The sequence below is a fragment of the Moschus berezovskii genome, chromosome 9, assembly GCF_049115385.1.
Source record: "Moschus berezovskii isolate FMDL1 chromosome 9, NW_MosBer_1.0, whole genome shotgun sequence".
NCBI lineage: Eukaryota > Metazoa > Chordata > Mammalia > Artiodactyla > Moschidae > Moschus > Moschus berezovskii.
In genome coordinates this window covers 109,960,221-109,986,275 of record NC_142468.1, presented here as the reverse complement: position 1 = coordinate 109,986,275, position 26,055 = coordinate 109,960,221, and the positions used below count along the sequence as shown (strand labels likewise).

The window sequence follows — 26,055 nt, the reverse complement described above, 5'->3', positions numbered from 1 at the left end:
CTGCACCTGGGCCGCTCCCGCCCGGGGCGCCACCCCGCGCACCGCCGAGAGAACTTTCCCGGGAGCCGCCGCGGCCTGCGCGCCCCGGGGCACACCCCGCTCGCCCGCCGGCCGCCGGCTCCTCCGCCCACCGCTCTCCCGACCGCCCGCTTCTCCCAATTTCCTGGAGGAGCAGCGCTCCGCCGCCCGGGCAGGGGGCTCTCGGAGGGAGAGCTTCAAGTTGGCCACGCACAGACCCGTGATGAACTCGGGGACCCCCGGACGGGAGCTGCGCCCCGCGACGAGCTGACCGCCACTCGCCGGTCGCGGTAAGGAGCCCGACACCCTTTCGGACCCTTTCGCGGCCTCTCGGTGCGGGAGGGCTGGGGCGGCGGCGGCCGTGGGCTGAGGGACGACCCTTGCCGCTGCCCCCGCGGTGGGGCCGGGACGTGGTGGGGGCCCGCCTGACACAAAGGAGCAGCCGAGGGCTCCCCGGTCGGCGAAGCGAGCCGGGGGCTGCGGGGTGCGGTCGGAGCTGGCAACGCGCGCCCTCTGGGGACCCCGGAGGCGGCGGGGAGGCCGGTGCGCTGCTTCTGCGCTCCGGCGGGCGTAGGTGGCGGGGGCCGCAGGGCTTCCAGGGGCTTCCAAGCCCGAGGAGGGCCGGGGCGCTCGTCCCTTTCTTTTCTTGCCCCTTTGACAGGCGACTTCTCTCGTCCGCAGGGCTGCGGGGGGCCGCGGCGCCCCCGCCTTCGGAGGAGCCGGAGCCGCAGGATGCGCGGGGCCTCGCCGCCGCCCTCCGCGCCCAGTTCCGCCGGCGCTTCCCGGGCCGCTCCCGGGCGCTGACGCTTTCCCTCGTCCCCGCCCTCCTTACCTTCCGTCCGCGCCGCCCCGGACCCCGCCGGCGCCCGGCGCTCTCGGCCTCGCCGCGGCGCGGACCGTCCGTTCACGCCTCGCGTTTGAGCGCAGGGGGTGGCTCAGCGTCTGGGGCGCGGCTTTCTCCGCTGGCCGAGGCCCGCCACAGCCGACATGGGCTGTTTCTGCGCGGTTCCGGAAGAATTCTATTGCGAAGTTTTGCTTCTGAATGAGTCCAAGTTAACTCTCACCACCCAGCAGCAGGGCATCAAGGTAGGCACGGGGCGGGGGCGGGGAGGCGGGGCGCGGCCGGGAGAGCCGGGGGGTCCGCGGCTTTGTCCCGGCGCTGGCACCGGCCGGGGCGGCCGGCGGGGCGTCTCCGCGCGGCGGGAAGCGGCAGCTAACGCCCGCGCTCAGGTGCGGGGTGGACGGGTCAGGCCGAGTTAACTTTGAGTCCTTCATAAAGGAGCGTGAGTTTGCCGTCTGGCAGGATCGTCCGTGCACCAGCTCTCGGCTGCAATCCACGGTCCTGCAACTGAGACCCACACTCTTCCCTGCCTCCTCCTGCTCCCAGAGCTCCCACAGAGGCGCAGAGCTTACAGGCGGTTCTCGGCTTTGTTGAACGACTGCTTTTCCTTGATAGGATTACTGGGAAAGGAAAACAGACCACTCGTGGAAACACGTTAGGTGGCTGTGATTGTGTTGTCGGTGTTTGTGGTTGGGTAATGTTACGTTTGGCCGGGAAATAATTTCCTTTTCCGAAAGCAGCCTGGTTTTAGCCCCACGTTTAAGTAAACCTCTCTCCAAAGTAAACGAGGTAATAACTTTGTGTCTCTTTGTAAGTCATTAAAATGCAATTACCTCTATTAACCTGAAGAGCCCAAACAAAAAGGCTATGGGAGCTTGCAGACATGCACTTCCTTAATTTTGATGGGCTCGTGTTTACGGGTGACAACCTGAAGGACGCGCCTGCGCGCTCGTTTTTGTCTCGCAACAAGGTAGCTACCTAGAGATGATCGCAGTCTCGAGTGTTTTCTTGTTTTCTCTTTTTCCTTCAGTTTAAACTCACTTCGGAATTTTAGATACCTCGGCTGCTGAGTCTGATGGGGGGAAATCGTCCTTCCCCCGCCTCTCTGTCATACAGAAGGCCGTCTGAAAAATAAAAGCTAAGGCTGCCAATTGTGTTGTCCTTGTCTTGTCATCTCAGAATTTAATCCTAATGGCGTAGACTCTGGGCATTTCCTTGTGTGAATTAGTTTTAAACATAGCTTAATACACACTAGAGTAACTGTTCTCCGTCAAGTTTCAGCTTTGTTTCATTCTTGGTGTACAGAATTCTGATTTTACAGTTTTTTTTTTTTTTTTTGTCAGAGAAAGGAGGTAAAAAATGATCTGTTAAAGCCTCACGATAAAGTTAACCCTTTAGGAGATTGTTTCGAATATTGTTTGCCCTGTAATTGTAATAAGCAAAAGTCAATCAGATTCTAAGTGTTTCCTTTCAAGGTCAATAAAAGACTCTTTGGGCAAGTGTTCATTGTATACTTTTAGCTCTTTATGTTCCAACTCCCATTCCCTGCCCACCCCTCCCCCCAACATGAAATCGGGAAGAACTTACAAAATGATGTAACATTCTTTGGTGTACTGTGCAAATAAAATAGGCAACACTCACAAAAACATCATACATTTTTGACAACACATAGATTCTGTTTGGCTTTGAAACAATTAGAGAAAGATAACTCATGAACTGATACTAAAACAACAAAACAATCTTTCTGAAGTCTAAAGTCATCTGGTATGTGAGCTTCCTATTTTATCATGAAAGCCCTATTCCTGTCAGCTGTGGAGCTTGTACATTATTCTGTCAAGAGAGCAGCCAAGACTTGGGATCAAATGGAATAATATTGTCAAAGAAACATGAATCAAAAATCCTGATCCATAATTACTTTTCATAACCTGATGATGCTTATCTTGTTTTACAAATAGGTGGAAAATTGGTGAGTGATTCAAAGGCATTCACAACTTTATAATGCTGTTATTTTGGATATATGCCATTTAACTAAACAATAATTTAGGCATGCTCTTGTTGGAAGTAATCATTTTGCAGCAGGCATGCCCTCTTTCAGTGTCACAGAGCACGCCACAGTTATTTTGATGGCCATATGTGTAACACAGATGTCAGCTGAAGTTAACCACATTATCTGTAGCTACTATGCTACCATAACATGCATGCGTTAAGCACCTATCTGCTTGTGCCCGTGTGCTCAGCTGCTCAGTCGTATCTGAGTCTTTGCAACCCCGTAGCCCACCAGGCTCCTCTGTCCATGGGATTCTGCAGGCAAGAATACTAGCATGGTTTGCCATTTCCTTCTCCAGTCTTCTAGTGGTATGTACTAAATTAAACAGACATATATATATGCTTACAAATGGTATAATGTATGAACAGCATCTTACATGATATTCAAACACTGAATGAATATTATGTTTGTGTATATTATTGTTTTGTACATACTTGGCATTTTATTTAACTCCTACATTAGTTTGTAAATGAAATAGTAAACAATTACTACAAAGTCAATAGCCAGTAACTACTATTATAGTGTTTTCCTTCCAGGATAGTACTCTTGATAATTTTGATGATCACTAACCTTGTACTGCGGAGAAGGCAATGGCAAGCCACTCCAGTACTCTTGCCTAGAAAATCCCATGGATGGAGGAGCCTGGTAGGCTGCAGTCCCTGGGGTCACTACGAGTTGGACACGACTGAGCGACTTCACTTTCACACATTGGAGAAGGAAATGGCAACCCACTCCAGTGTTCTTGCCTGGAGAATCCCAGGGATGGGGGAGCCTGGTGGGCTGCCGTCTATGGGGTCACACAGAGTCGGACACGACTGAAGTGACTTAGCAGCAGCAGCAGCAGCAACCTTGTACTGCAAGGAGATCCAACCAGTCTATTCTAAAGGAGATCAATCCTGGATGTTCATTGGAAGGACTGATGCTAAATCTGAAGCTCCAATACTTTGGCCACCTCATGCGACGAGTTGACTCACTGGAAAAGACTGATGCTAGGAAAGGTTGGGGGCGGGAGGAGAAGGGGACAACAGAGAATGAGATGGCTGGATGGCATCACCGACTCTGTGGACATGAGTTTGAGTGAGCTCTGGGAGTTGGTGATGGCCAGGGAGGCCTGGCGTTCTGTGATCATGGGGTCGCGGAGAGTCGGACACGACTGAGCGACTGAACTGAACTGAACTGAACTAAAGTTAGTTAAGCATATGACATTTGCCCCTGAAATTGAAATATAATTTTTTTCAAAAGTATTTTCTAGTATTTATTTTGAGATGACCCTTTTTCACATTCTATCTTAGATGAAGACATCTAATCTTGTGTTAAAATTACATATTTTAATCCTTAATGGGAGGAATTTTACTGATTCCTAAACAGTTACTTAAGAATTTGCTTGCATTACCATTATAATAATGCATTATAAATTAAAAAGATTAGTTGTAGTAAATTTAAATAGAAGGCATAGAAATAAGGTTTTGTAAAACTCTTAGTTCCGTTCCGTCGCTCAGTCATGTCTGACTCTTTGCGACCCCGTGGACTGTAGCCTACCAGGCTTCTCCGTCCATGGGATTCTCCAGGCAAGAATACTGGAGTGGGTTACCGTTTCCTTCTCCAGGGGATCTTCCCAACCCAGGGATCGAACCCGGGTCTCCCGCATTGGAGGCAGACGCTTTAACCTCTGAGCCACCAGGGAAGCTCTTTGTACTATTTTGAAAAACACTGTGGATTTGTATAAATACAAAGTTACTCATTGAAAAGTGAGCTATAAAGTGATTTTTTTTCTGCAGCTCCGATCAAAGTTTTTCAATGACTTTAGGCAAAAAATTGACATATTTGTTCCCATGGGAAGCATTTTGGCCTGAAGACAATAGTTACACACCTTATATGTTCAGATTCAAGTGAAAGTGAAGTCGCTCAGTCCTGTCTGACTCTGCGACTCCATGGACTGTAGCCTACTAGGCTCCTCCATCCATGGGATTTTCCAGGCAAGAGTACTGGAGTGGGGTGCCATTTCCTTCTTCAGGGGATCTTCCCGACCCAGGGGTCAAACCTGGGTTCCCTGCATTGCAGGCTTTACTGTCTGAGCCACCAGGGAAGTCCCTTGTTAAGATGAGTAGCATTTAAATGGAAAATAGTTTTCTGTCTCAAAAATAATTAGAAAAATAAAACCCGGTGTCATATTCATACTAATAAGATATAGCTGTTTGCCTTCTTAACTTATTTTAGAGGTAACCTTACCTTGTCAAACAGAGAGTCTTTTGCGTGCAGATTGTAGTTTGAGCCCTATCCAAGATTTAAAAACCCAAGTTTATATAAACTGAATGCTATTGGTTGTGTGTCAAGCCACACAATAGCTTTTAGCTGTTTGTTCTCTGCTGCTATCTCTGTTGTTTATTTTAGTAGGAATTTCTGTGTGGTTGGTCTCTTAGCTTTTTGAGCAGTGTTTGTTCAGGAAAACTTTTGTTTTGTCCTTTGTAGTTTTCTGTGCTGGGGAGGTAGAAATCTTTCTTTTTGTTCTTTTGGAAAGCAAAACTTGAATGTGACTCAGACTACTTTTGTTACTTGTCATTTGATTAGCAAAAGATTTTTAGGGAAAACAAAAATCATGAGGTTTTATGATTTAGTCCACAAATTGCTGCTGCAAATGTGAACTAGATCAGTATTTTCATTTCAGCAAGATTTTAGTCCTCTGCATAGTAATGTAATAAACAGTGAGGTGCTTGTTTCTCCCTTAGTGTATTTGACTACATTAATTAAACCGATGTGACGGTAAGATGGAATTTTCTTTAACTTAAAAATAAATGCTTTATTGAGATATACCATTCAATTCACACAGTTAAACCCATCCGTTAACTTTTAAATGAAGTTACTTTCTAAATCATCCTGAGGTTCCTGAGGGAATATTATGAATCAGTTTTGATGCTTTGATCAGAAACTTCCTAATAAATTAGAACAGCAGAACTTGGGGACTTGAATTATATGCATCTCTCTTACCAACAATTGTTTCTTACACTCCATTTAGATTGGTAAATAAAACATCGAAGAAGACTGAGAAAAAGGGAAAAGCAGTAGTCTTTTGCAAATCGTATTGTAGTCACACATACCTATATCTTTTAATACCAGTGACATAAGGTACACAGTCAGGGACCTTCTAAACATAGGTTGAAGCAAGTAATCGTACCCCAGCATTTCTGGTAATATAAGATTGACTATGGGTCTTAACTGGTTTGTAAGTTACATGTGACTGGGATAGTACACCTCTTCCACACTGCGGCTAGGTTTCTAAACCTCAGACATGATATCTGTGCCGTAACTGTTTAAGATGAACTAGTATATAAATGCTCCCTCAAAAATTAAAGAAAAAATGATTGAAAGTATTTTTTACAGCTTTATTGAGGTATAATTGACAAATGAAATTGTAACATGTTTAAGGAGTACAACTTGATGATGTAATACCCGTATATATTGTGAAAGGCTTCCCACCATCTCACCATTGTTAACACGTGCACATCTCACACCTTTCTTTCTTATTGAAAACACTTGAGTTCTACTCTCTCAGCAAATTTCAGTTATATACTATAGCCTTATCCCTTATAGATACCATATTATACCTTTAGATCTTCAGACTTAACTGCCCCCTCAATTTTACAAGATTTTTTCCTTGAAAAAAAATGATTAAAAATGCCATTTATTACCCAAGGTTTTAAAGTGATTTAATGCTAAGGCTGAAACTCAAATACTTTGGCCACCTCATGTGACGAGTTGACTCACTGGAAAAGAGTCTGATGCTAGGAGGGATTGGGGATGGGAGGAGACGGGGATGACAGAGAATGAGATGGCTGGAAGGCATCACCGACTCGATGGACATGAGTTTGAGTGAACTCCGGGAGTTGGTGATGGACAGGGAGGCCTGGTGTGCTGTGATTCATGGGGTCGCAAAGAGTCGGACACGACTGAGCAACTGAACTGAACTGAACTGAAAAGCAATTTAATGGGGAAAGCATTGTTTGTTCCCTTTAGCAGATAATGGCTAACTATCTTTTTCTAGGGGCTTATAATTTTCTTGGTTGATGTTGGATCACACTTTTTGCAGCCCCCTTAATATAATTGTCCTTGAATTCTATAATATCAAGCTTAAACTAACTTTAAGTTAGTTTAATTTCTTGTAGTCAGTATGGATGTGAGAGTTGGACTATAAAGAAAGCTGAGTGCCAAAGAATTGATGCTTTTGAACCATAGTGTTGGAGAAGACTCTTTAGAGTCCCTTGTACTGCAAGGAGATCCAACCAGTCCATCCTAAAGGAAATCAGTCCTGAATATTCATTGGAAGGACTGATGTTGAAGCTGAAACTCCAGTCCTTTGGCCACCTGGTGCGAAGAGCTGACTCCTTTGAAAAGACCCTGATGCTGGGAAAGATTGAAGGCAGGAGGAGAAGGGGACGACAGAGAATGAGATGGTTGGATGGTATCGCCGACTCAGTGGATATGAATTTTTTTTTTTTAATGGATATGAATTTGAATAAACTGTGGGAGTTGGTGACGGACAGGGAGGTCTGGCATGCTGCAGTCCATGGGGTCACAAAGAGTCGGACACAACTGAGCGACTGAACTAAACTTTGAACTAAATTTAAACTAACACACAGCTTTTGTTGTTTTTGAACATGGGTGGTATCTTAATCTATTCAGGCTGGAAATGGCAACCCACTCCAGTATTCTTGCCTGGAGAATAATCCCATGGACAGAGGAGCCTGGTAGGCCACAGTCCACAGGGTTGCAAAGAGTCGGACACTACTGAGCGACTTCACTTACAGACTGGGTGGCTTATAAACAAGAGAAATATATTTCCTGTAGTTCTAGAGGCCGGAGGTCTGAGATCAGAGGTATCAGCATGGTTGAGTGAGGGCCCTCTTCCAGGTTGAAAACTCGTTGTGTCTTCATGTGGCAGAAGGGGCTAGGGAGCTCAGTTGGCCTTTTTTTTTTTAAAGGTACTAATCCCAAAGGCCACACCTCCTAAAGACCATCACTTTGGGGCTTAAGTTTCCAACATATGCATTTCAGGAGGACCCAAACATTTAGATCGTAGCAGATGGTGGTAAAATTAAATCTCAGTTGCAGGGTCAGAAGTTCAGACTCGACTTTCCATTAGATATATGGACAGTAGTTGGTTATTTTTATTATAAAACGAGATGGGAAACTCATCTTTTGTTCAGTGGTTCATGTCGGGTTGTATCTTCGTGGGGCCAGATAGTTCTTTGTTGTGGGATGCTGTCTGCTCCATTGTAGGGTAATTAGCTGTAGTTGTAGCCTCTACCCAGGAGATGCCAGTCACACCGCTTGCCTAAGTTGTAACCAGGAAAAATCCCCCCAGTTGTTGCCAAATGTCTCCTGAGAGGTGAAATCACCCTCAGGTGAAAACCGCTGCCATGGAGGTTAGCAGCTTCCCTTTTTCTTTTGTATTTGGTACACAACCTTCTACACTGTATGCAGACTAACTTTCAGATGCCTTTTTTCTCTTTTGAAAGAGAGTATTTGCCTCATAGGTTAGTGAAAACAATATGAAATCTGTATCTTTAACTTGCTTAATATTCTTAGACTAGCAGGCAGTATACTGGATTGATGAAAAGCATGGGCTGTAGCATCAGACCACTAGATTTACATATTGGTTCCACTGATTACTTATTAGATGTGAGGCCTTCAGAAAGTTACTTTTCTTCTCTCAATGTCAATTTCCCCATCTGTAAAATGGAAACAAAATAATACGCACTTCGTGACTTCATGGTGCCTTGTATGTGGTAAACACTCAGAAATTGGTGGTCTTGAGTCTTCCTGCTTCTTTCCTGGTCCTCTTCTCCTTCTTGGAGTGCTTCCTTCCTGTTTGCATATAAAGTCCAGCCATCATTGTTTGAGTTAACATTCTGCCTGACCTGGACCTTCAGCAGTTCTGTGTACCCAAATGACTTGCTCTGTGGGTAGAACTGCTCAATCTTCCAAACATACCTGACTTTCTTGCACCTTATGCTTGGGATTGCTGCTGAGTGGTCCCCTTTTGCCTTTTCTTATCCACACACTCATCTGAACTCATCCTTTAAGACTTAAACTGAGCATCCCATCTGTTAGAAAGCCTTCGACACAGTCTGCCCTGGCAAAGCTAAGTGCTTGTCTCTGCCTTGCACACATCCTGTTACAGCACTTATCACACTGCAGGCATTGTTTCTAGATGCCTCTCTCTCCCACAGAAGCCTGAGAGCCCTTACATGTGATCCCCAGCAGCTAGAGCTGTGTACCACATGTAATAGATGCATATTCAGTGTAATTTGAGTAGAAGAATGAGTGGAGTATTACTACTGGAGTAGGCCGAATAGGCCATGTTGAAAATCTTCTGGATAATGAGATTCCTTTGCCAATTTTATTTTTACTTGAAAAGATCCTACAATAAAGTGAATCTTAATGTGAGAAATCCTGTTGTCAAGGTACTCTAATTTTTACATTGATGGTGGGTAGAAACTGAGATGGTGCAGTGAACTGAGGGCATGCAGGACATTGAAGATCTAGCTGAGGAGCAGCTATTTCAGAAAACAAGAGTTACACCATTTTTGTGTTACAGAGGTAACTATTGAGTCTTTTCTCTCTCTTTCTTTTTTAACAGTGTAACTTTCCCCTTACAGCTTAAGAGTCTTTTGGGAGAAGGGCCTGTTTCAAGACGGGATAATAGATCCTCCCACTTTAGTTGCTTTTCTTCCCTTGTCTCTGATTCTTTAAACCATTGGAGAACGGTGTCAGTTGGTTTCATAGTGTGGGTTTTCACAATTGGGGACCATTGGTATAGTGTTTAATCTTGCTGTACTGACAATTTTACTCCTAAAGCTGCATAAACCTCATCTGACACTACTCTGAGGCATAATGGAAAAGACAGGGTCAAAGTTAAATACTGGGTTTTTATGACAGATGGTAAGGTTTTCATTCTGATGCACAATGGATTTTTCTGCAGGCCTGTTATAAACAGGACGGTCAGATGTCAGATTTGCCATAACCCTTCAGCTTCCCTAGGAGCTTCCCTGGTGGCTCAGGTGGTAAAGTATCTGCCTGCAGTGCAGGAGACCTGGGTTTGATCCCTGGGTTGGAAAGATCCCTTAGAGAAGGGAATGGCAACCCACTTCAGTATTCTTGCCTGGAAAATCCCGTGGACAGAGGAGCCTGGTGGACTACAGTCCCTAGGGTCACGAAGAGTCGGACATGACTGAGCAACTAAGCATGCACACACTCCAGCTCCTCTGGGATTGACTTCTTTGGCTGAGCTTTGTCTCTGATATTTTCACCACACGTAAAGCTCGTCCTTAATGCTCCAGTTAGCCTGCGTTGGGTGGTAAGAGTAACTGCCATTTGCTCCTGCGTCACAAAATTTGTTTCTAAGTCTCATATATTAAATTTAACCAGGCCTCTGTTATCACTCGTTTGGATCTAGACTAGGTGTGTTAAGGTCGGGGACCAGCCAGGTTAGTTTGTGACTCAAAGCCTATAACCACAGTTTGGATAGTCTGTACCTTTCTCAAAAATGTGGATTGCATTCCTTGCCCTCTGAACCATGTATTTCCTGTTTCTTTTTTTTTTTCTTTTTTAAAGTGAAATAATCACTTTTCCTTAGTGCCGCCTATTGTTAATCCATTTCTCTGTAACTGAACACTCTTGCTGAGTCCCCAAAGACTAAGATGGCTCCTGCAAGTAATTCACTGAAGTCAAGAGGGGGCCTGGCAGTGGTTTGCAAATGGGTGAGAAATTTGTTTTCAAGGATATTGATGTGCCAAGTGGAGATGAATGCAGGCTAGGAGACCTGAAAGGTGCTGAGCACTAGACCCTATGGACAGTGACTGAAAGGTCAGATGTCAGAGGAGGAATGAGCCAAGTGAGACCAAGGAGGGAACCAGATGTGGCAGCAGATTGTTGAGAAACACCATGTTCAAAGCACGTGAGGCAGCTCTGTTAGTGATGCTGAGCACTCCCAGCTTTGTAGGCATGGTGTCCCGGAGGTTGCTGAGAAAGTACCTTGTTTAGAATACATCTTTGCGTAGGAACAGTGATGTGGGGGGGGTGGGTCAAGTTCCTGAGCCAGCCCACGGAGACTGTTTTTATTTTTTTATTTATTTAAAGAAAATTCTACCCCCCCACCAAACAACAACAACAAAAATATATATATATATATGTATGTGGCTGTGCTGGGTCTTCGTTGTGGCACTCAGGATCTTTAGTTGCTGCGTGTGGGATCTAGTTCCCTAACCAGGGATGGAACCTGGGCCCCCTGCCCTGCGAGTGCAGAGTCTTAACCACTGGACCACCAGAGAAGTCCCCCTGTTTGAGTTTGTAAACACTCGGGTCCCACCTTGCCCTTCGTTTAGAGCTGTGTTTGAGAAGCAATCTTGGAGCCTCTCCTGCCTTAATTGTCACTTGTCAAAATTGGTTTTTATCCACCATTCTCACCGCTCCCACTTTGTACTGGAACCATCCTACTAACTGGGGTGCTGTGTGGTCATTTTTGGTCTCCCCGCTTCCCCTTTCTTGCCCTGTGTTTAAACCCTGAAATAACTGATCTTGTGAGGGCCCACAGGACTCTTCTTTCCTCATCTGTGAGCTGTAGGGTGGGAAAACTGCCTCATGGAATGACTGCAAATTTGAGGAGAGAATTTTTGGCACAGAGCCTAAAAGGTGCTCGTGTTGGCAGGCGAGTTTTGACCACTGGCGTCACCTGGGAAGCCCCCTAAAATGATAGCTGTCACTGTGTATGATCTATTGTTTGCCTTTCCCGCCCCCCTCCCCCGAACTCCAGTTTAGGATATCTTACCCCCCCAACCCTGCCCAAAGTGGTGCTGCCTCTCTGAGAGGCATGGGTGGGTTGGTTGTTAGAAGCAGGGAAACAGAGTGGTTCAGTGTCCATAGATGGCAGAGACTTTTCAGATCTCTGCTTTCACTCACATTGCCTCAGCCACCGCTGGGATGCTGCGCGTCTATACCCCTGGTGAGACTTCTGCCTCTTACCTGACTTGAGCTTCTGACTGCCTGCTGGAGGTCACAGTGGATGTCTCAGCCCTTCTGTTCCCTCCACACTCTGTCTTCTGGTGCTGCCTAGTTTGGTGAATGAGGCCACACTCGGCCTTGATCATTTCCGATGCTTTGATTCTCGGTGACAGAGATTTCGTTGCAGACTCTTTTAACATGAGGAGATTTGTTTGCTCAGATCAGGTTCCCAGTTTCTCTTCATCTCTTCTGTGCTCTGTCATCCTGGGGATCAGGGTCATATGCAGGTGGTAGCAATGGGTAAATGGTTCTAGAGTTGATACTTGTACGTGGCAGTATGTGAGATGGGAGTGGAGACAGGCTCTGTTGTAGGAGGGAAGACTCCTTCTCCCGAAGTTCACCAGCAGACTTGCCCTTGTGTCTTTAGCAAAGAGTCTTGTGGCCATTCTTGAACCACAGTGGCGATGGGGTCACCTTCAGGGTGACAGGTTCTGCTTGGGGCTGGGTAGGGGTGGAATTCTTTCCTAAGGGAAGGGGAAGGAGGGAAGGTGGTCAGGATTCCGGCACCTGGGCTTTCCTTCAATTTCCACATCCTTCCAGATGTTGGAATTTTACCACTTCAGTATGTTCCAGGTTTGTCTCTTCTCCCCTCCTCGGATGCCTTCTGCCCTGGTCTAGATTGCTCTCAGTTCTCAGCGGGATGGCTGCAGTAGCTTCTCAATCTCTTTGGCTTAGTTTATATTCCTGAGCACGAGGGCCGCACCCTGGCCCTTCATGATGGGACCCCACGTCTATCTGCCCTTACTCCCACCAGCTGCCATATCCTTGTCGTGGATTCTGGCCAAGCCAAGCTGCTTTCTAGTCTGAATTCTCTACCTTCCCTCTCACCCTGGTCTTTCTCTGCTTGGAAAGTCTCATCGCACCTCCTCTTGTTTGAGTGAAGTTGCCGTTCTCATCAAGCAGGGTTCTGCTCAGGTGCCACTTTCTCTGAAGGCCCCTCTGCTAATCTGAATTAAGCCTGCATTGCATTGCAGGAGCCCTGGGAGCAATATCAGAAGATGATGAGGGCGTGGGTCTTGGTCATAGATAACCCTTGTTTCAGGTCTCCCTTCCGTGTGTTATACTGTAACCACAGCCACGTCACTACCCTCAGAGTCAGCTTCCTATTCTATAAAATGAGGGTCAAATTCTCCACCTGAGTAATATGCATAACCCTTAGCCCCATGCCGAACGAGTGGGAGCTGTTTTGATAGACATGGAAAGCTTTGAGGGAGGGGACTATATCTCTTTTAGGGGATCCCCAGGTCAGGCTGAGTTCCTGAGGAATCAGTGAATGATTGTGGACTGGCTGAATTAATCTGAATAAGGAAAGGTACTTCCAGATTGACATAAGCAATGAATCTGAGAATCTTTTTGCCTTGATACTTTCTAGGTTCCTTGGGTACACGTGTACCTGCTTGACTCCTAATTTATTTAATTTTTAAAAACAGTTTTATGAAGATGTACATCACATACTATATAATTTATCCATTTAAGGTATGTAATTCGGTGGTTTTTCATGTATTTACAGAGTTGTGCAACCTTCATCAAAACGAATTTTAGAACATTTCATCACTCCAAAAGAAGTCTTATTAGCAGTCACTCCTCCTTTCCCTCCCAGCCCTCCTACCTGCTCCAGCTAGGCAACCACTCATCTTTCTGTCTCTGTAGATTTGCATATTCTGGACATTCCTTATAAATGGATTCATATAATATGTGGTCTTTTGTGCCTGGCTGTCTTCACCTCGCTTTCACTCATAATGTATGTATCAGTATTTCATGCCATATTATTGCTGAATAATAGTGCAGTGCATCAGTTCAGTTCAGTTCAGTCGCTCAGTCGTGTCCGGCTCTTTGCAACCCCATGAATCACAGCACGCCAGGCCTCCCTGTCCATCACCAACTCCTGGAGTTCACTCAAACTCATGTACATCGAGTCGGTGATGCCATCCAGCCATCTCATTCTCTGTCGTCCCCTTCTCCTCCCGCCCCCAATCCCTCCCAGCATCAGACTCTTTTCCAGTGAGTCAACTCGTCGCATGAGGTGGCCATAGTATTGGAGTTTCAGCTTTAGCATCAGTCCTTCCAATGAACACCCAGGATTGATCTCCTTTAGAATGGACTGGTTGGATCTCCTTGAAGTCCAAGGGATAGATATACCATATTTGTCCATTCATCAGTTGATGGATTTTGGCTATTACAAATAATTTTGCTATGAAGATTCAAGTACAAGTCTTTATGTGAATATAATGTTTTAGTTTCTCTTGCATATATACCTAGGAGTGGAATTGCTGGATCATAGCAGCAATTAATAGTTTGGGGAACTTGCAAACTGTTTTCCGCAGTTCAGTTCAGTTCAGTCGCTCAGTCGTATCCGACTCTCCGAGACCCCCATGAATCACAGCATGCCAGGCCTCCCTATCCATCACCAACTCCCGGAGTTCACTCAAACTCATGTCCACAGAGTCGGTGATGCCATCCAGCCATCTCATTCTCCGTTGTCCCCTTCTCCTCCCGCCCCCAACCTTTCCCAGCATCAGAGTCTTTTCCAGTGAGTCAACTCGTCGCATGAGGTGGCCAAAGTATTGGAGTTTCAGCTTTAGCATCAGTCCTTCCAATGAACACCCAGGATTGATCTCCTTTAGAATGGATTGGTTGGATCTCCTTGCAGTATAAGGGACTCTCAAGAGTCTTCTCCAACACCACAGTTCAAAAGCATCGATTCTTCAGCGATCAGCTTTCTTCACAGTCCAACTCTCACATCCATACATGTTTTCCGCAGTAGCTGCACCATTTTACATTCCCACCAGCAACGTCTGAACGTGAAAGTGTTAGTTGCTCAGTCGTGTCTGACTCTGTGACCCTCTGGACTGTACCCCACCAGGCTTCTCTGTCCGTGGGATTCTCCAGGCAAGAATCCTTGGGTTTCCATTCCCTTTTCCAGGGGATCTTCCCGAGCCCGAGATCGAACCAGATCTCCTGTACTGCAGGCAGATTCTTTACCGCCTGAGCCACCAGGGAAGCCCAGCAATGCCTAGGGGTTCCAGTTTTCCCCACATTCTCACCAACACTTGCTTTAATCTTTTTGATTACTACTAACCTTTTGGATGTGAAGTGGTATCTCATTGTCATTTTGATTTGCATTTTCCTGAAAATTAGTGATGTGAGCATCTTTTCATATGTTTGTTGGCCATTTGTATATCTTCTTTGGAGAAATATCTGTAGTTTGTGGATGAAAAAAACTGAGTTATTTTCCTTTTTATCGTTAAGTGTTTGCTATGTGTGTACAGTATGTTGTCGTTCACTTGTCCAGTCGTGTCCAGCTCTTCTTGACCCCATGGCAAGTTTCTTTTTTCTGTCAGATACTTGATTTGGAAATGTTTTCTCCTATTCTGTGGGATCTAAAATTTTTTTCTTGACAGTGTTCTTTCATATACAAAGTTTTAAATTCTGATGAATCCAATTATCTTTCCTTTTGTTTCTTGTATTTTGGGGGTCATATTTGAGTGACCATTACTTACTCAAAGGTTATGAAGATTTACTTTTTTTTTTTTTTTCTAGGAGTATTACGGTTTTAACTCTTACACTTAGGGCTGTGATCTTTTCTTCATTCTTTTGCATATGGATATCCAGTTGTCCTAGCTCTTTTGTTGAAACAACTAATTTTTTTAGTTATCAAAAATCAATTGACAATAAATTAAAGGTTAATTTCTGGACTCCCAATTCTGTTCCCTTGACATACCTATCTATACCTCTTGTTTATTTCTACTCATTCCTTGGTAGGATAGATGTGTATAATTCAGCAGAGAAAGCACTCCCAGTTAAAACAAATTTGACATTTAATATTTTGAGCAAAATTTCCTGTAAACTTCCTGGTGGCAGGAAAACATTGTATATTTTATCCACTCTTAAATCCACGGGAGCTTAGAAGCATGGCAGGCATGTGGTGGTGCTCAGTAAATATTCGTCATATTTGAAGAAGGATTGATAGGAGGATTGTTTTAGTCATGCTATTGTTGCTTTTGTATATTGAAATCTTGGTTGTTGAATATTTAGATTTCCAAAATCTTTTCTGTATAAGCTTTGAATGTTGCTGTTCATGTTGTGTGAAGGATTTGCCTTTGGTTCTTCCAGATTCTTTCTGTAAATTACTTGATGGAGGGCTGGAAAAAGAGTATTAGCATATGTTTTATGAATAACTTTGTCAGTCGTGGTAGTTAAGGGTGTAGTATGTTAGGAAAGTTAATGTCATTTAAATAGGTATGTGGTCCTGAGCAGTGTAACATGCAGCGTCCCCCCTGGGAAAGTGATGTCGACGGCTGGAAGATCGTTACTTCTGAGCGCCCACACCCTCTCTCATCCTCATGACTTTCTTCCAGCCTTGAACGTCCAGGAGTCCTGGTGTGATTGTGGGTTAAAGCCTGAGAGCAACTGTGGCTGCATGGAACTGGACTAACATCCCCTATGGCTGAGGGAAGTGGTATTGAAACTGGCGTAATATTACGCCATAGGGGATGTTAGTCCAGTTCCATGAAGCCACAGTTGCTTTCTAGGTTTTAACCCACAATCACACTGGGAATCCTGCTTAATTTACAAGTTAAATACTTGTATGCAAAGTACATCATGAGAAACGCTGGGCTGGAAGAAGCACAAGCTGGAATCATGATTGCTGGGAGAAATATCAATAACCTCAGATATGCAGATGACACCATCCTTATGGCAGAAAGCAAAAAAGAACTAAAGAGCCTCTGATGAAAGTGAAAGAGCAGAGTGGAAAAGTTGGCCTAAAGCTCAACATTCAGAAAACTAAGATCATGGCATCTGGTCCCATCACTTCATGGGAAATAGATGGGGAGACAGTGGAAACAGTGAGAGACTTTATTTTTTTGGGCTCCAAAATCACTGCAGATGGTGACTGGAGCCATAAAATTAAAAGATGCTTACTCCTTGGAATAAAAGCTATTACCAACCTAGACAGCATATTAAAAAGCAGAGACATTACTTTGCCAATAAAGGTCCGTCTAGTCAAAGCTATGGTTATGTATGGATGTGAGAGTTGGACTATAAAGAAAGCTGAGCGCCGAAGAATTGATGCTTTTGAACTGTGGTGTTGGAGAAGACTCTTGAGAGTCCCTTGGACTGCAAGGAGACCCAACCAGTCCCTCCTAAAGGAAATCAGTCCTGAATATTCATTGGAAGGACTGATGTTGAAGCTGAAGCTCCAATACTTTGGCCACCTGATGTGAAGAGCTGACTCACTGGAAAAAACCCTGATGCTGGGAAAGATTGAAGGCAGGAGGAGAAGGGGACGACAGAGGGTGAGATGGTTGGGTGGCATCACTGACTCAATGGACATGAGTTTGAATAGGCTCTGGGAGTTGGTGATAGACAGGGAGGCCTGGCGTGCTGCAGTCCATGGGGTTGCAAAGAGTTGGACACGGCTGAGTGACTGAACTGAACTGATTCAAACACTTCGCAAATCCCAGGAGATATGCAGGCTACAGGCAGTTTCCTCTGTGAAGAAAATCTCAAGTGTCTAGAATCTAGATAATGCCACAGCTGTGGGTGACAAAGTCTTTCACACAAACTGGTTGCTACGTGTTACTGCTTTTTCTGCCACTCACTCATTCTCCTGCCCGGTAGTTCATGTCTGGTTCTCTGCCCCAGACCTGACTGTGGTTGTATGTCCTCAATTAATACAGCCCTGCGAAGCCTGCCCCCAAGTGCAGCAGACACCAGGGGAGGATGTGGGAGAGATGGCATGTGCTACAACAGACTGACTTTCACTTACCCTAGGAAGGCAGACTAGGCACGGGCATTTAGAATCATCGAATGCAGCCCTCCCATCCGACAGCTGAGGGGGCGGGGACCCCGTGAGCGGCAGTGATTTGCCAGAGCCCAGTACTTGGTCCTGGAACCCTGTCTCTTGGTTTCCCGTCTGCTGATTTCTCGGTGCTCACCCGCCCTCCGTTTCTTCGCAGCCTGCAAGGAACAGCTGGGAGCTAATTATAGGGGAAGAGGTCAGAATTGATTGAAAATCATTTAGGTTTGCTGCCAATCTTGTCTTCTCTCATGCTGCCAGCCCTTCCCGTTTCCTCCCTCTCCTCCTTAAATCAAGTCCTTCTAGGCCTGCATCTGGCGTGAGTGCCTTCTGCAGTCTCGGCATTTGGATTTGTGCAACTCTTTCTGAGGGAGAGACTCTTTTGTCTCAAAGAATCTTTTTTTTTCCCCTCCCAATTTGGGGATTAGCTTATGTGGAATTTCTTTTCAAAATGATACTAACTGCATTGCATTTTATTTTCTTTGACTTTCTAGAAGACACTTGTTTATTTAAAAGGCCTAGAATAATGTATGGTTATGGCCATGGTTTTTGAGCTTGTATCACTCAGAGTTTTTCCTTGGTTTCTGTTTTGTAAAGTCTTTACCTTGAATTCTTATAGCTCCATTCTGGTATCTCTCCAGGAAAGAAAATTAAAAACTGATTAGTGACCCTTCTTATTACCTGAGGGAGGGTGCAAGAGAGGAAAGTAGAAAGGAAAAATTGCTCTTTCGTTGAAAGGTTTCAGATGGGTCAATCATCAGGAGGCTAATAGATCTTTCCCCCAATAACGATTATTTTATGCATCTGCTGCTGTTTACAAGGGCACTTTGAGGTTGTGCAAATTTTCCGGAATTCCTCAGGGAGCCGGTGTCTTTTTCTTTCAGACAGTGTTTTTACATAATGTTCTGGGGTAGTTATTTGAAGATAAATAGGTTTTGAGTGTGAGGGTATATGGTGGTCTGGACCAGTGCTGTGTGTTTGTAATTTTAAGTATGGATTTGTGAACTCACTTTTGTAAGAATTTATTTAGAGCTTGTGTACCCGGTAGCACCCAGGATTTCTGGTGGGGATGATGAAATTGAGGGAAGACTCTAGCCTTTTTTCCCTTCAAACATAAGTATGGGTATATTTAATTCTATCAAATGCATAAAAGATCGTAATTACACAGTTACAAGTCTTTTGTTCAATAATGATTTGATTGATAAGCATTTGAATGAAATTTACATAATTTTACATCCATACTGTTTAATTTTTAAATACTGTAAGTAAAAAAAAAACCCGAATAACCAATTCTTATATTTCCTATTTATCCCTCTATGTATCCACACTTTAAAAAGTTACAAACTGAACATTATAATAGAATGTGTAAGTCGTGTTTAAAAACCTGAGTTTTTAAAATTGTTGTACCCAATATGATTCAGAAAAGTCCCCATGCTGAGAAGTGCGGTCCTAGGTGGCAAATTGGAGGAGGGGATGAAAGAGACAGAAGCAAGTTTTCTGTCTTAATATTTTACTAACCCTGTCAGTTAAAAATGGTAATGTCATGAGAAATGACAGTTTAGGTTTAATGTGAGTAATGGAGGTTGCTTCACAGTTAAGTTTAAAAAGTTAAAAGAAATTTAAGTTTTAGGTGGAAAGACAAATATTTACTTATAAAAACAGAATTCAACACAATTCATAAATAAGTACTGGGTTATATAGTGGAGATTTTAAGAGGTACAGACATCCTTATAAAAAATGATGTTTCTTATATACTGAGGTGGATCAGGAAAGGTATTTTAGAAGAAGTGGATATAGATTCCCCTGAAACACTTGAGCCTAGATGTGTTTGAAGGTTCAAAATCTTTCAGATTCTAGCAAGGTAGTATGGTATATAAATGATCCATAGGCTACAGTCCACGGGGTCGCAAAGAGTGGGACACGACTGAGCGACGGAATGGATGCAATATCCTTGGCCAGGTTTAGGGTCATACCTCTTAAAACAAGCACAGTAATATTTGCACAGCTCATCATTCGAATATTCACAGTAAGTGGGGGTAAATAGAGACCCTAAGTTGCCTTCTTCTAGATTTTGTCTCTGTATTAGTTAACTATTATCTATTCATCTTTCATCTTGTCTGACTCTTTGCAATGCCATGGACTGTAGCCTGCCAGGTTTCTCTGTCCATGGAATTTTCTAGGCAAGAAAATTCCTACTTCAGGGAATCTTTCTGACCCAGGGATCAAACCCCTGTCTCCTGCACCTCCAGCATTGGCATGTGGATTCTTACCACTGGCGCTGCCTGGGAAGCCCCAGGTGTATATCTGTTGCTGTGTGCCAAATTACATCCACAACTTAGCAGCTTAGAAGAAAGAACATTATCCTGTACAGATTCTTTGCGTCCAGAATCCAGGAGCAGCTTCACTGGATGATTCTGGTTCAGGTTTTTCTGAGGCTGCACTCAAACTGTGCCTGAGGCATCAGTCAAAGGGAAGCAGCTGGTGGGACTCCTTCTAAGCCTGCTCATGGGCTTGTTGGTAGGTTGTGGTTCCTCACCACGTGAGCCTGAGTGTCCCCACAACATGGTAACTGGCTTGCCCCAGAGCAAGTAATCTTAGACAGAAAAAACAAGATGGAAGCCCTAGTTGTATCATAACATCTGTTGTTATGCTTATGTGGTATTTTGTTGGTCATAGTAGCCAATCTTGGAGTGAGAGGGGACTGTAAAAGGGTGTGAATACTGGGAGGCAGAGATCACTAGAAGACATCTGGAAGAGGGACTGCCATAGTTACCAAGTGAGTTTTGGCATCAAACTTTAGATAAAGTTTTCAGTTTTTGTATCTTTTTGGGTTCTGGATTGTGAATTCCTATAGGCTCTGGCCTCCTCAAAGTGATGATTTGTGAGGATAAACCGTGGCTCTGAAGGCGGTCTAGGACTGCAGGATAACATAAACATGGAGAAATGACTTTGGTGGAGGAAGACGAAGAGTGTCTAGGGAATGCACAGACTCATGGTCTGCTCTGTGCCAGGCACTGTACCTGACATGGGGAATAAAAAGGTGAATTAGGTGGTGCTAGTGGTAAAGAACCCACCTGCCAATGCCGAGGACATAAGAGACGTGGGTTCTATCTCTGGGTTGGGAAAATCCCATGGAGTAGAGCATGCCAGCCCACTCCAGTATTCTTGCCTGGGAATCCCATGGACAGAGGAGCCTGGGGAGGCTACAGTCCATGGGGTTGCAGAGTCGGACATGACTAAAGTGACTTAAGCAGGCAAGCAGACAGGCAGATACATTATTAACCATCTGGAGCTAGAATTTTGATTTGAGAAAATCTGGAGTTTTGCTTTGAAGATACCTGTATTGTCTACAGTGAGAAAGACAGCATAGTTAGAAAGCTGCATAGTGAGAGAATATAGACTCAGAAAATCTGCATTTTTCTGCCAGCTCCTTCATTTCCTATCTTGCAAAAGTCAATATTGTGGAGCCTTAGTTTTTTCTTTCCATTTGTGAAATCGGTGGTTATGTTACTCCATCAATATCAAAGTATTGTGAGGCTCAGTTGATGTTGTTCAGTTGCTCAGTTGTGGCCGACTCTTTGCGACCCTATGGACTGCAGCACACCAGGCTTCCCTGTCTTTCACTGGAGTTTGCTCAAACTCATGTCCATTGCATCAGTGATGCCATTCCACCATCTCCTCTGTCGCCCCTTTCTCCTCTTGCCCTCACTCTTCCCCAGCCTTGGGTCCTTTCCAGTGAGTTGGGCTCTTTGCATCAGGTGGCCAAAGTATTGGAGTTTCAGCTTCAGCATCAGTCCTTCCAATGAATATTCAGGGTTGATTTCTTTTAGGATTGACTGGTTTAATCTCCTTGCAGTCCAAGGGACTCTCAAGAGTCTTCTTCAACACCACAGTTCACAAGCATCAATTCTTTGGTGCTCAGCTTTCTTGATAGTCCAACTCTCACATCCATACATGACCACTGGAAAAACCATAGCTTTGATCATATGGACCTTTTCTGGCAAAGTGATGTCTCTGTCTCTACTTTTTAATACACTGTCTAGGTTTCTTCGTAGCTTTTTTTCCAAGGAGCAAGCATCTTTTAATTTTGTGGCTGCAGTCACTGTCTACAGTGATTTTGGAGCCCAAGAAAATAAAATCTGCCACTGTTTCCACTCTTTCCCCAACTATTTGCTGTGAAGTGATAGGACCAGGTACCATGATCTTAGTTTTTTGAGTGTTGAGCTTTAAGCCAGCTTTCCCCCTCTCCTCTTTGACCTTCGTTAAGAGGCTCCTTAGTTCTTCTTTGCTTTCTGCCATAAGGATGGTGTCATTTGCATATCTGAGATTATTGATATTTCTCCCAGCAGTCTTGATTCCAGCTTGTGATTCATCCAGCCTGGCATTTCACATGATGTACTTTGCATGTAAGTTAAATAAACAGGGTAACAGTATACAGCCTTGACATACTCCTTTCCCAATTTGGAACCAGTCCATTGTTCCATGTCCAGTTCTAATTGTTGTTTCTTGACTTGCATACAAGTTTCTCAGGAGGCAGGTAAGGTGGTCTGGTATTCCCATCTCGAAGAATTTTCCGGTTCATTATGATCCACACAGTCAAAGGCTTTGGCATAGTTAATGAAGCAGAAGTAGATGTTTTCCTGGAATTCCTTGTGAGGCTCAACGGAGGATAATGGTTGAAAAAAATCTTGCAAAATTTTAAGGTGCTCTGGAGTGTTGATTATTATTATATTGTGGTTCTGGCATTTATTAAGTGATGACCTTTGGCCTCAGTCTCATCACCAGTGAAATGAGGGTGATAATACTGTCTACTTCATATTTGCTCTGGTGTTTGAATGAAATAAAACATGTAAGAACTGAGAATAGTGTCTGGCACATGATAACATGAGAAATAAATAAATATTTATTATTATTATGTCAGTATAGCACTAAGTATAGTACAGTATAGTACTAAGCCTTATATTGATTAAAAGAAAAATAAAATGCTTTAGAATGACCTTAGTTTGAAACCATGAGACAAATTACAGTTTTCCTTTAAGTGCTTTTTTATTACTTTGCATTTGCTGTCTAGAAAACTGATTTATTGGGTTGGACAGAGATCACTTTGAAAACAACTGCCAGCTTCCTTCCTCCTTCTTTTCCTCTCTTTGTCTCTTTTTTTTATGTTGACCTTCATGTACAGCTTTTCACATTTTGAAGGTCATAGCTGAAAATAAATCCCTTCGCTTTTCCGGTAACCTAGTAGTCAGATTACCTGTCCAAGCAGAAAGAACTAAGTCAATTTAGAGCTAAGTTCACGTGATGAATATGTATTTCAAAAATGAAGCTTAGATATGGAAGCCTGGAAGAATTTACTCATTAAAATTCCTTGTTGGATTAAATTATGAGTCAAAAATGAGGACTTGCAATTTTGTTGATTTCTGTGATGAAGACAGTTTGTTATGATTTAGTCTTTGTAAGAATCTGAATAGCTTTCTTTTGAGGATCATGAGAACTTCCACAAATTATTATTTTCTAGAATCTTTGTCTGGCAAACCCTGAAGAACTTTCCCTTAGAATGCCTTTATGCCATTACATGCACCCAGGGAGAGTGAGCCGTGACAGTGTCATGGAAACATCAGTATTGACACTGGCATTTTGGTGACCCCCCAAACAACAGCTATAAAGGAAACCAGACCCCAGGCTGACAGCAGATCAATCTCTTTATGTCACAAGTTTCCTTTGTGAATGGTAGGGAAAATCCTTGGGCTTTTTTTGTGTTTTCAGGTTAAAAATTCTTGAGATTTCCCCCTGCTTGAAAATGCTGAAGCGTATGTTGGTGTATGCTTGCGTGCACACACAAGTGTGCTTGTGCCAGAGAAAGAAAGATAAATGACCTAGTGTTTACCATTGTAATATTTGGGTAGTTGTGTTTAAGAGTAAATGTATGTAGAGGACAGACTTGTTGCCAAGGGAGAAGAGGGTATTGGGGAAGGATATGTTGGGAGTTTGGGGTTAGCATATGCAAGCTATTATATATAGAATGGACAAACGACAGGCCCTGTGTATAGCACAGGGAGCTATATTGAATATTCTTAATAAACCATAAATAAAAGAATATGAAAAACATATATATGTATAACTGAATCACTTTGATGTATAGCAGAAACTAACACAACATTGTAAATCAACTATACTTCATTAAAGTAAATTAAAAAAAGTAAATGTATGACTTATTGCTTTCTAGAAAATCATTTTTCTTACTTTTAAATGTTTTCAAAAGATGATCAGTATGTTCTGAAACAGCATTTTCTTTAATATGAGAATCATTGCTACTGAAAACAGGTATCATATTCATCAGGATGTACGTTGCTATACTTAAAAAAAAACACCATTATTTTGAAGAATTTCATTGTGAATTGATTCTTGCTCTAAAATGTTTCTCATTTAGTATAATTGGAAAGTTGAAAATGACATAGAGGTTTTTTCCCCCAAGGGAAGGGTGGTTTTATGTGTCAGCTTGGTTACAGATCACTGGGCCCTCCTTGTGCTTTTCCACTTGCTCAAGTCGGTGCTGAGTTGAGCAAAGCCAAGTTCCTGACAGGCCGCCGTGGTTTCAGCACATGCCCCCTCTGCTTGGCTTTACCATTACTGTAGGTGTCCGCCTTTGTCCTCAAATGCTTAGACAATTTTGTGCTCTCCGCCTGAGGTTGTGGTAGCAAAGTGACAACAAAATGTACCATTTCCCCCTACATTTAACAAATTCCGCTGCTCTGAGTGGAACCCATGGCTTATTAGATATGCCAAGTCGCTAGCTTTCTAAGTATGTGCAACTGAAAATGATGAACAAAATGACATAGAGTGGCATGTTTTGAGTCTCGCTGCATGCACTTGTCAGACTTTGGCTTTCATTTATTGGCCAGTCTCTTCACGGAAGATTCATTGAAACCACTTTGGTCAATTTGATTGCCATTTTGTGTTAGGATGTTAGATTTCTCTTGGAGGAAGAAAAAGGAGTAAGAGCCAGTAAGAACTCAAATAGTTAGAAACATCTGTAATTTTTATACCAGTTACTAATAGATTTTGCACTTCCTCATAAATTAAAACTTTGGGGCTGAGAATAAATCATATACAGACCACAAGTATGTTTGCTACTACATGAACCTGATATTTCTGGTTGTGTCAGTGCATGTATTGGTAATTTTTTAAAAAAAGTCTTCAAAATTAATGAGACAACCTTGATTGAGAAATAGTTTCCTCACACAGGAACTTTTAGTTCTTAGATGAGTGAAGGATGAAGAAAGGATTCTGCAGACCCTGGGTAGTGAACATGTTAATTGCATATTTGACACAGGCATTTGACCGTAAGTATAAATAGCCGAGTTTCCTTCTAGCTCTCAAAGTCTGATGTGTTGTGTCGAAGGTGGCTTTGGTGACAGGTGCAAGTTTTCATTTCTAGCAGTTGTGCCTGTGGTTTATCTAGTCTGGAGCTATAATCACCTTTTCATTACCCAGGCTTCACGTATTGCTACGGCTTGTTCAGTTCGCTGCTTATAGTAGACAGGGCTCAGGAAAATCAATGAGATTTCCTGTTTTCAGCAACTTGAATGATTTGGTGGGGAAAGGAGAGGGAGACTTTTTTTTTTTTCTCAGACTCATGAGCATTTTGGACTTTTGGTTACTTTATTTTGGTGGGGGGTGAGGGGGGTGGGTAGGGAGTGGCAGAGGGTTATCATTTCCTTCTTTAAGGCTACTTCATAGGTTAAGCCCATATGCCATTAAAAGTTGCCCATAAGAAAAAGTGAGCCAGTCCATTCGATGTTTTCACAGTACTTGTTATGTACCCAGATAGTTTATACCATATGAAATGTCTGATACCTAGTGATCTTCAGTAAATGTTACCTTTCCCTTCTCTTTGACACTAGTCAGCCTGTTGTGGGGAATACAGAATGAAGTATGATATTGAAGTTGAGACCTGAAGGGTCTCATGGAGAAGGGTCTTGAATTTGACTTTTAAGGATAAGTGGGCTATAGATACACAGAAAGTGGGAGGTTGCCCTGTGGAACCCCTGGGACAGTGAGGAGGCCGGCTGAACCTGGAGGCAAAGGGGAAAATGCTTTAGTTTTATTTTAAAAGAGCATTCTTAAAAGACAGTGAAATAATTAATCTTAAATACTCTGCATTCTAAGGCTTAAGGGTCATGAAGATGTTAGGAGTCACGTCTATTTGTTTCTCATACATGCAGCCTGTCTCTGCCTTGGGGCCTCAGCTCCTGCTGTTCTTTCTGCCGAGGATGCTTTTCCTTAGAAATC

At 43.6% G+C, this 26,055-nt stretch overlaps 1 protein-coding gene across 3 annotated transcripts in view; it reads left to right on the top strand.

Annotated features, from left to right (window-relative positions):
• The first annotated feature begins 871 nt into the window (after positions 1–871).
• The window catches only part of EPB41L4A (erythrocyte membrane protein band 4.1 like 4A), a 288,909-nt gene continuing 263,725 nt past the window's right edge, over positions 872–26,055 (top strand). For all 3 annotated transcript variants that reach the window (XM_055436713.2, XM_055436712.2, XM_055436710.2), the window contains exon 1: positions 872–1,104. In XM_055436713.2, the coding sequence (XP_055292688.2) occupies positions 1,006–1,104 (99 nt within the window). In that variant the 5' untranslated portion in view covers positions 872–1,005. The remainder of the gene's footprint in view (positions 1,105–26,055) is intronic.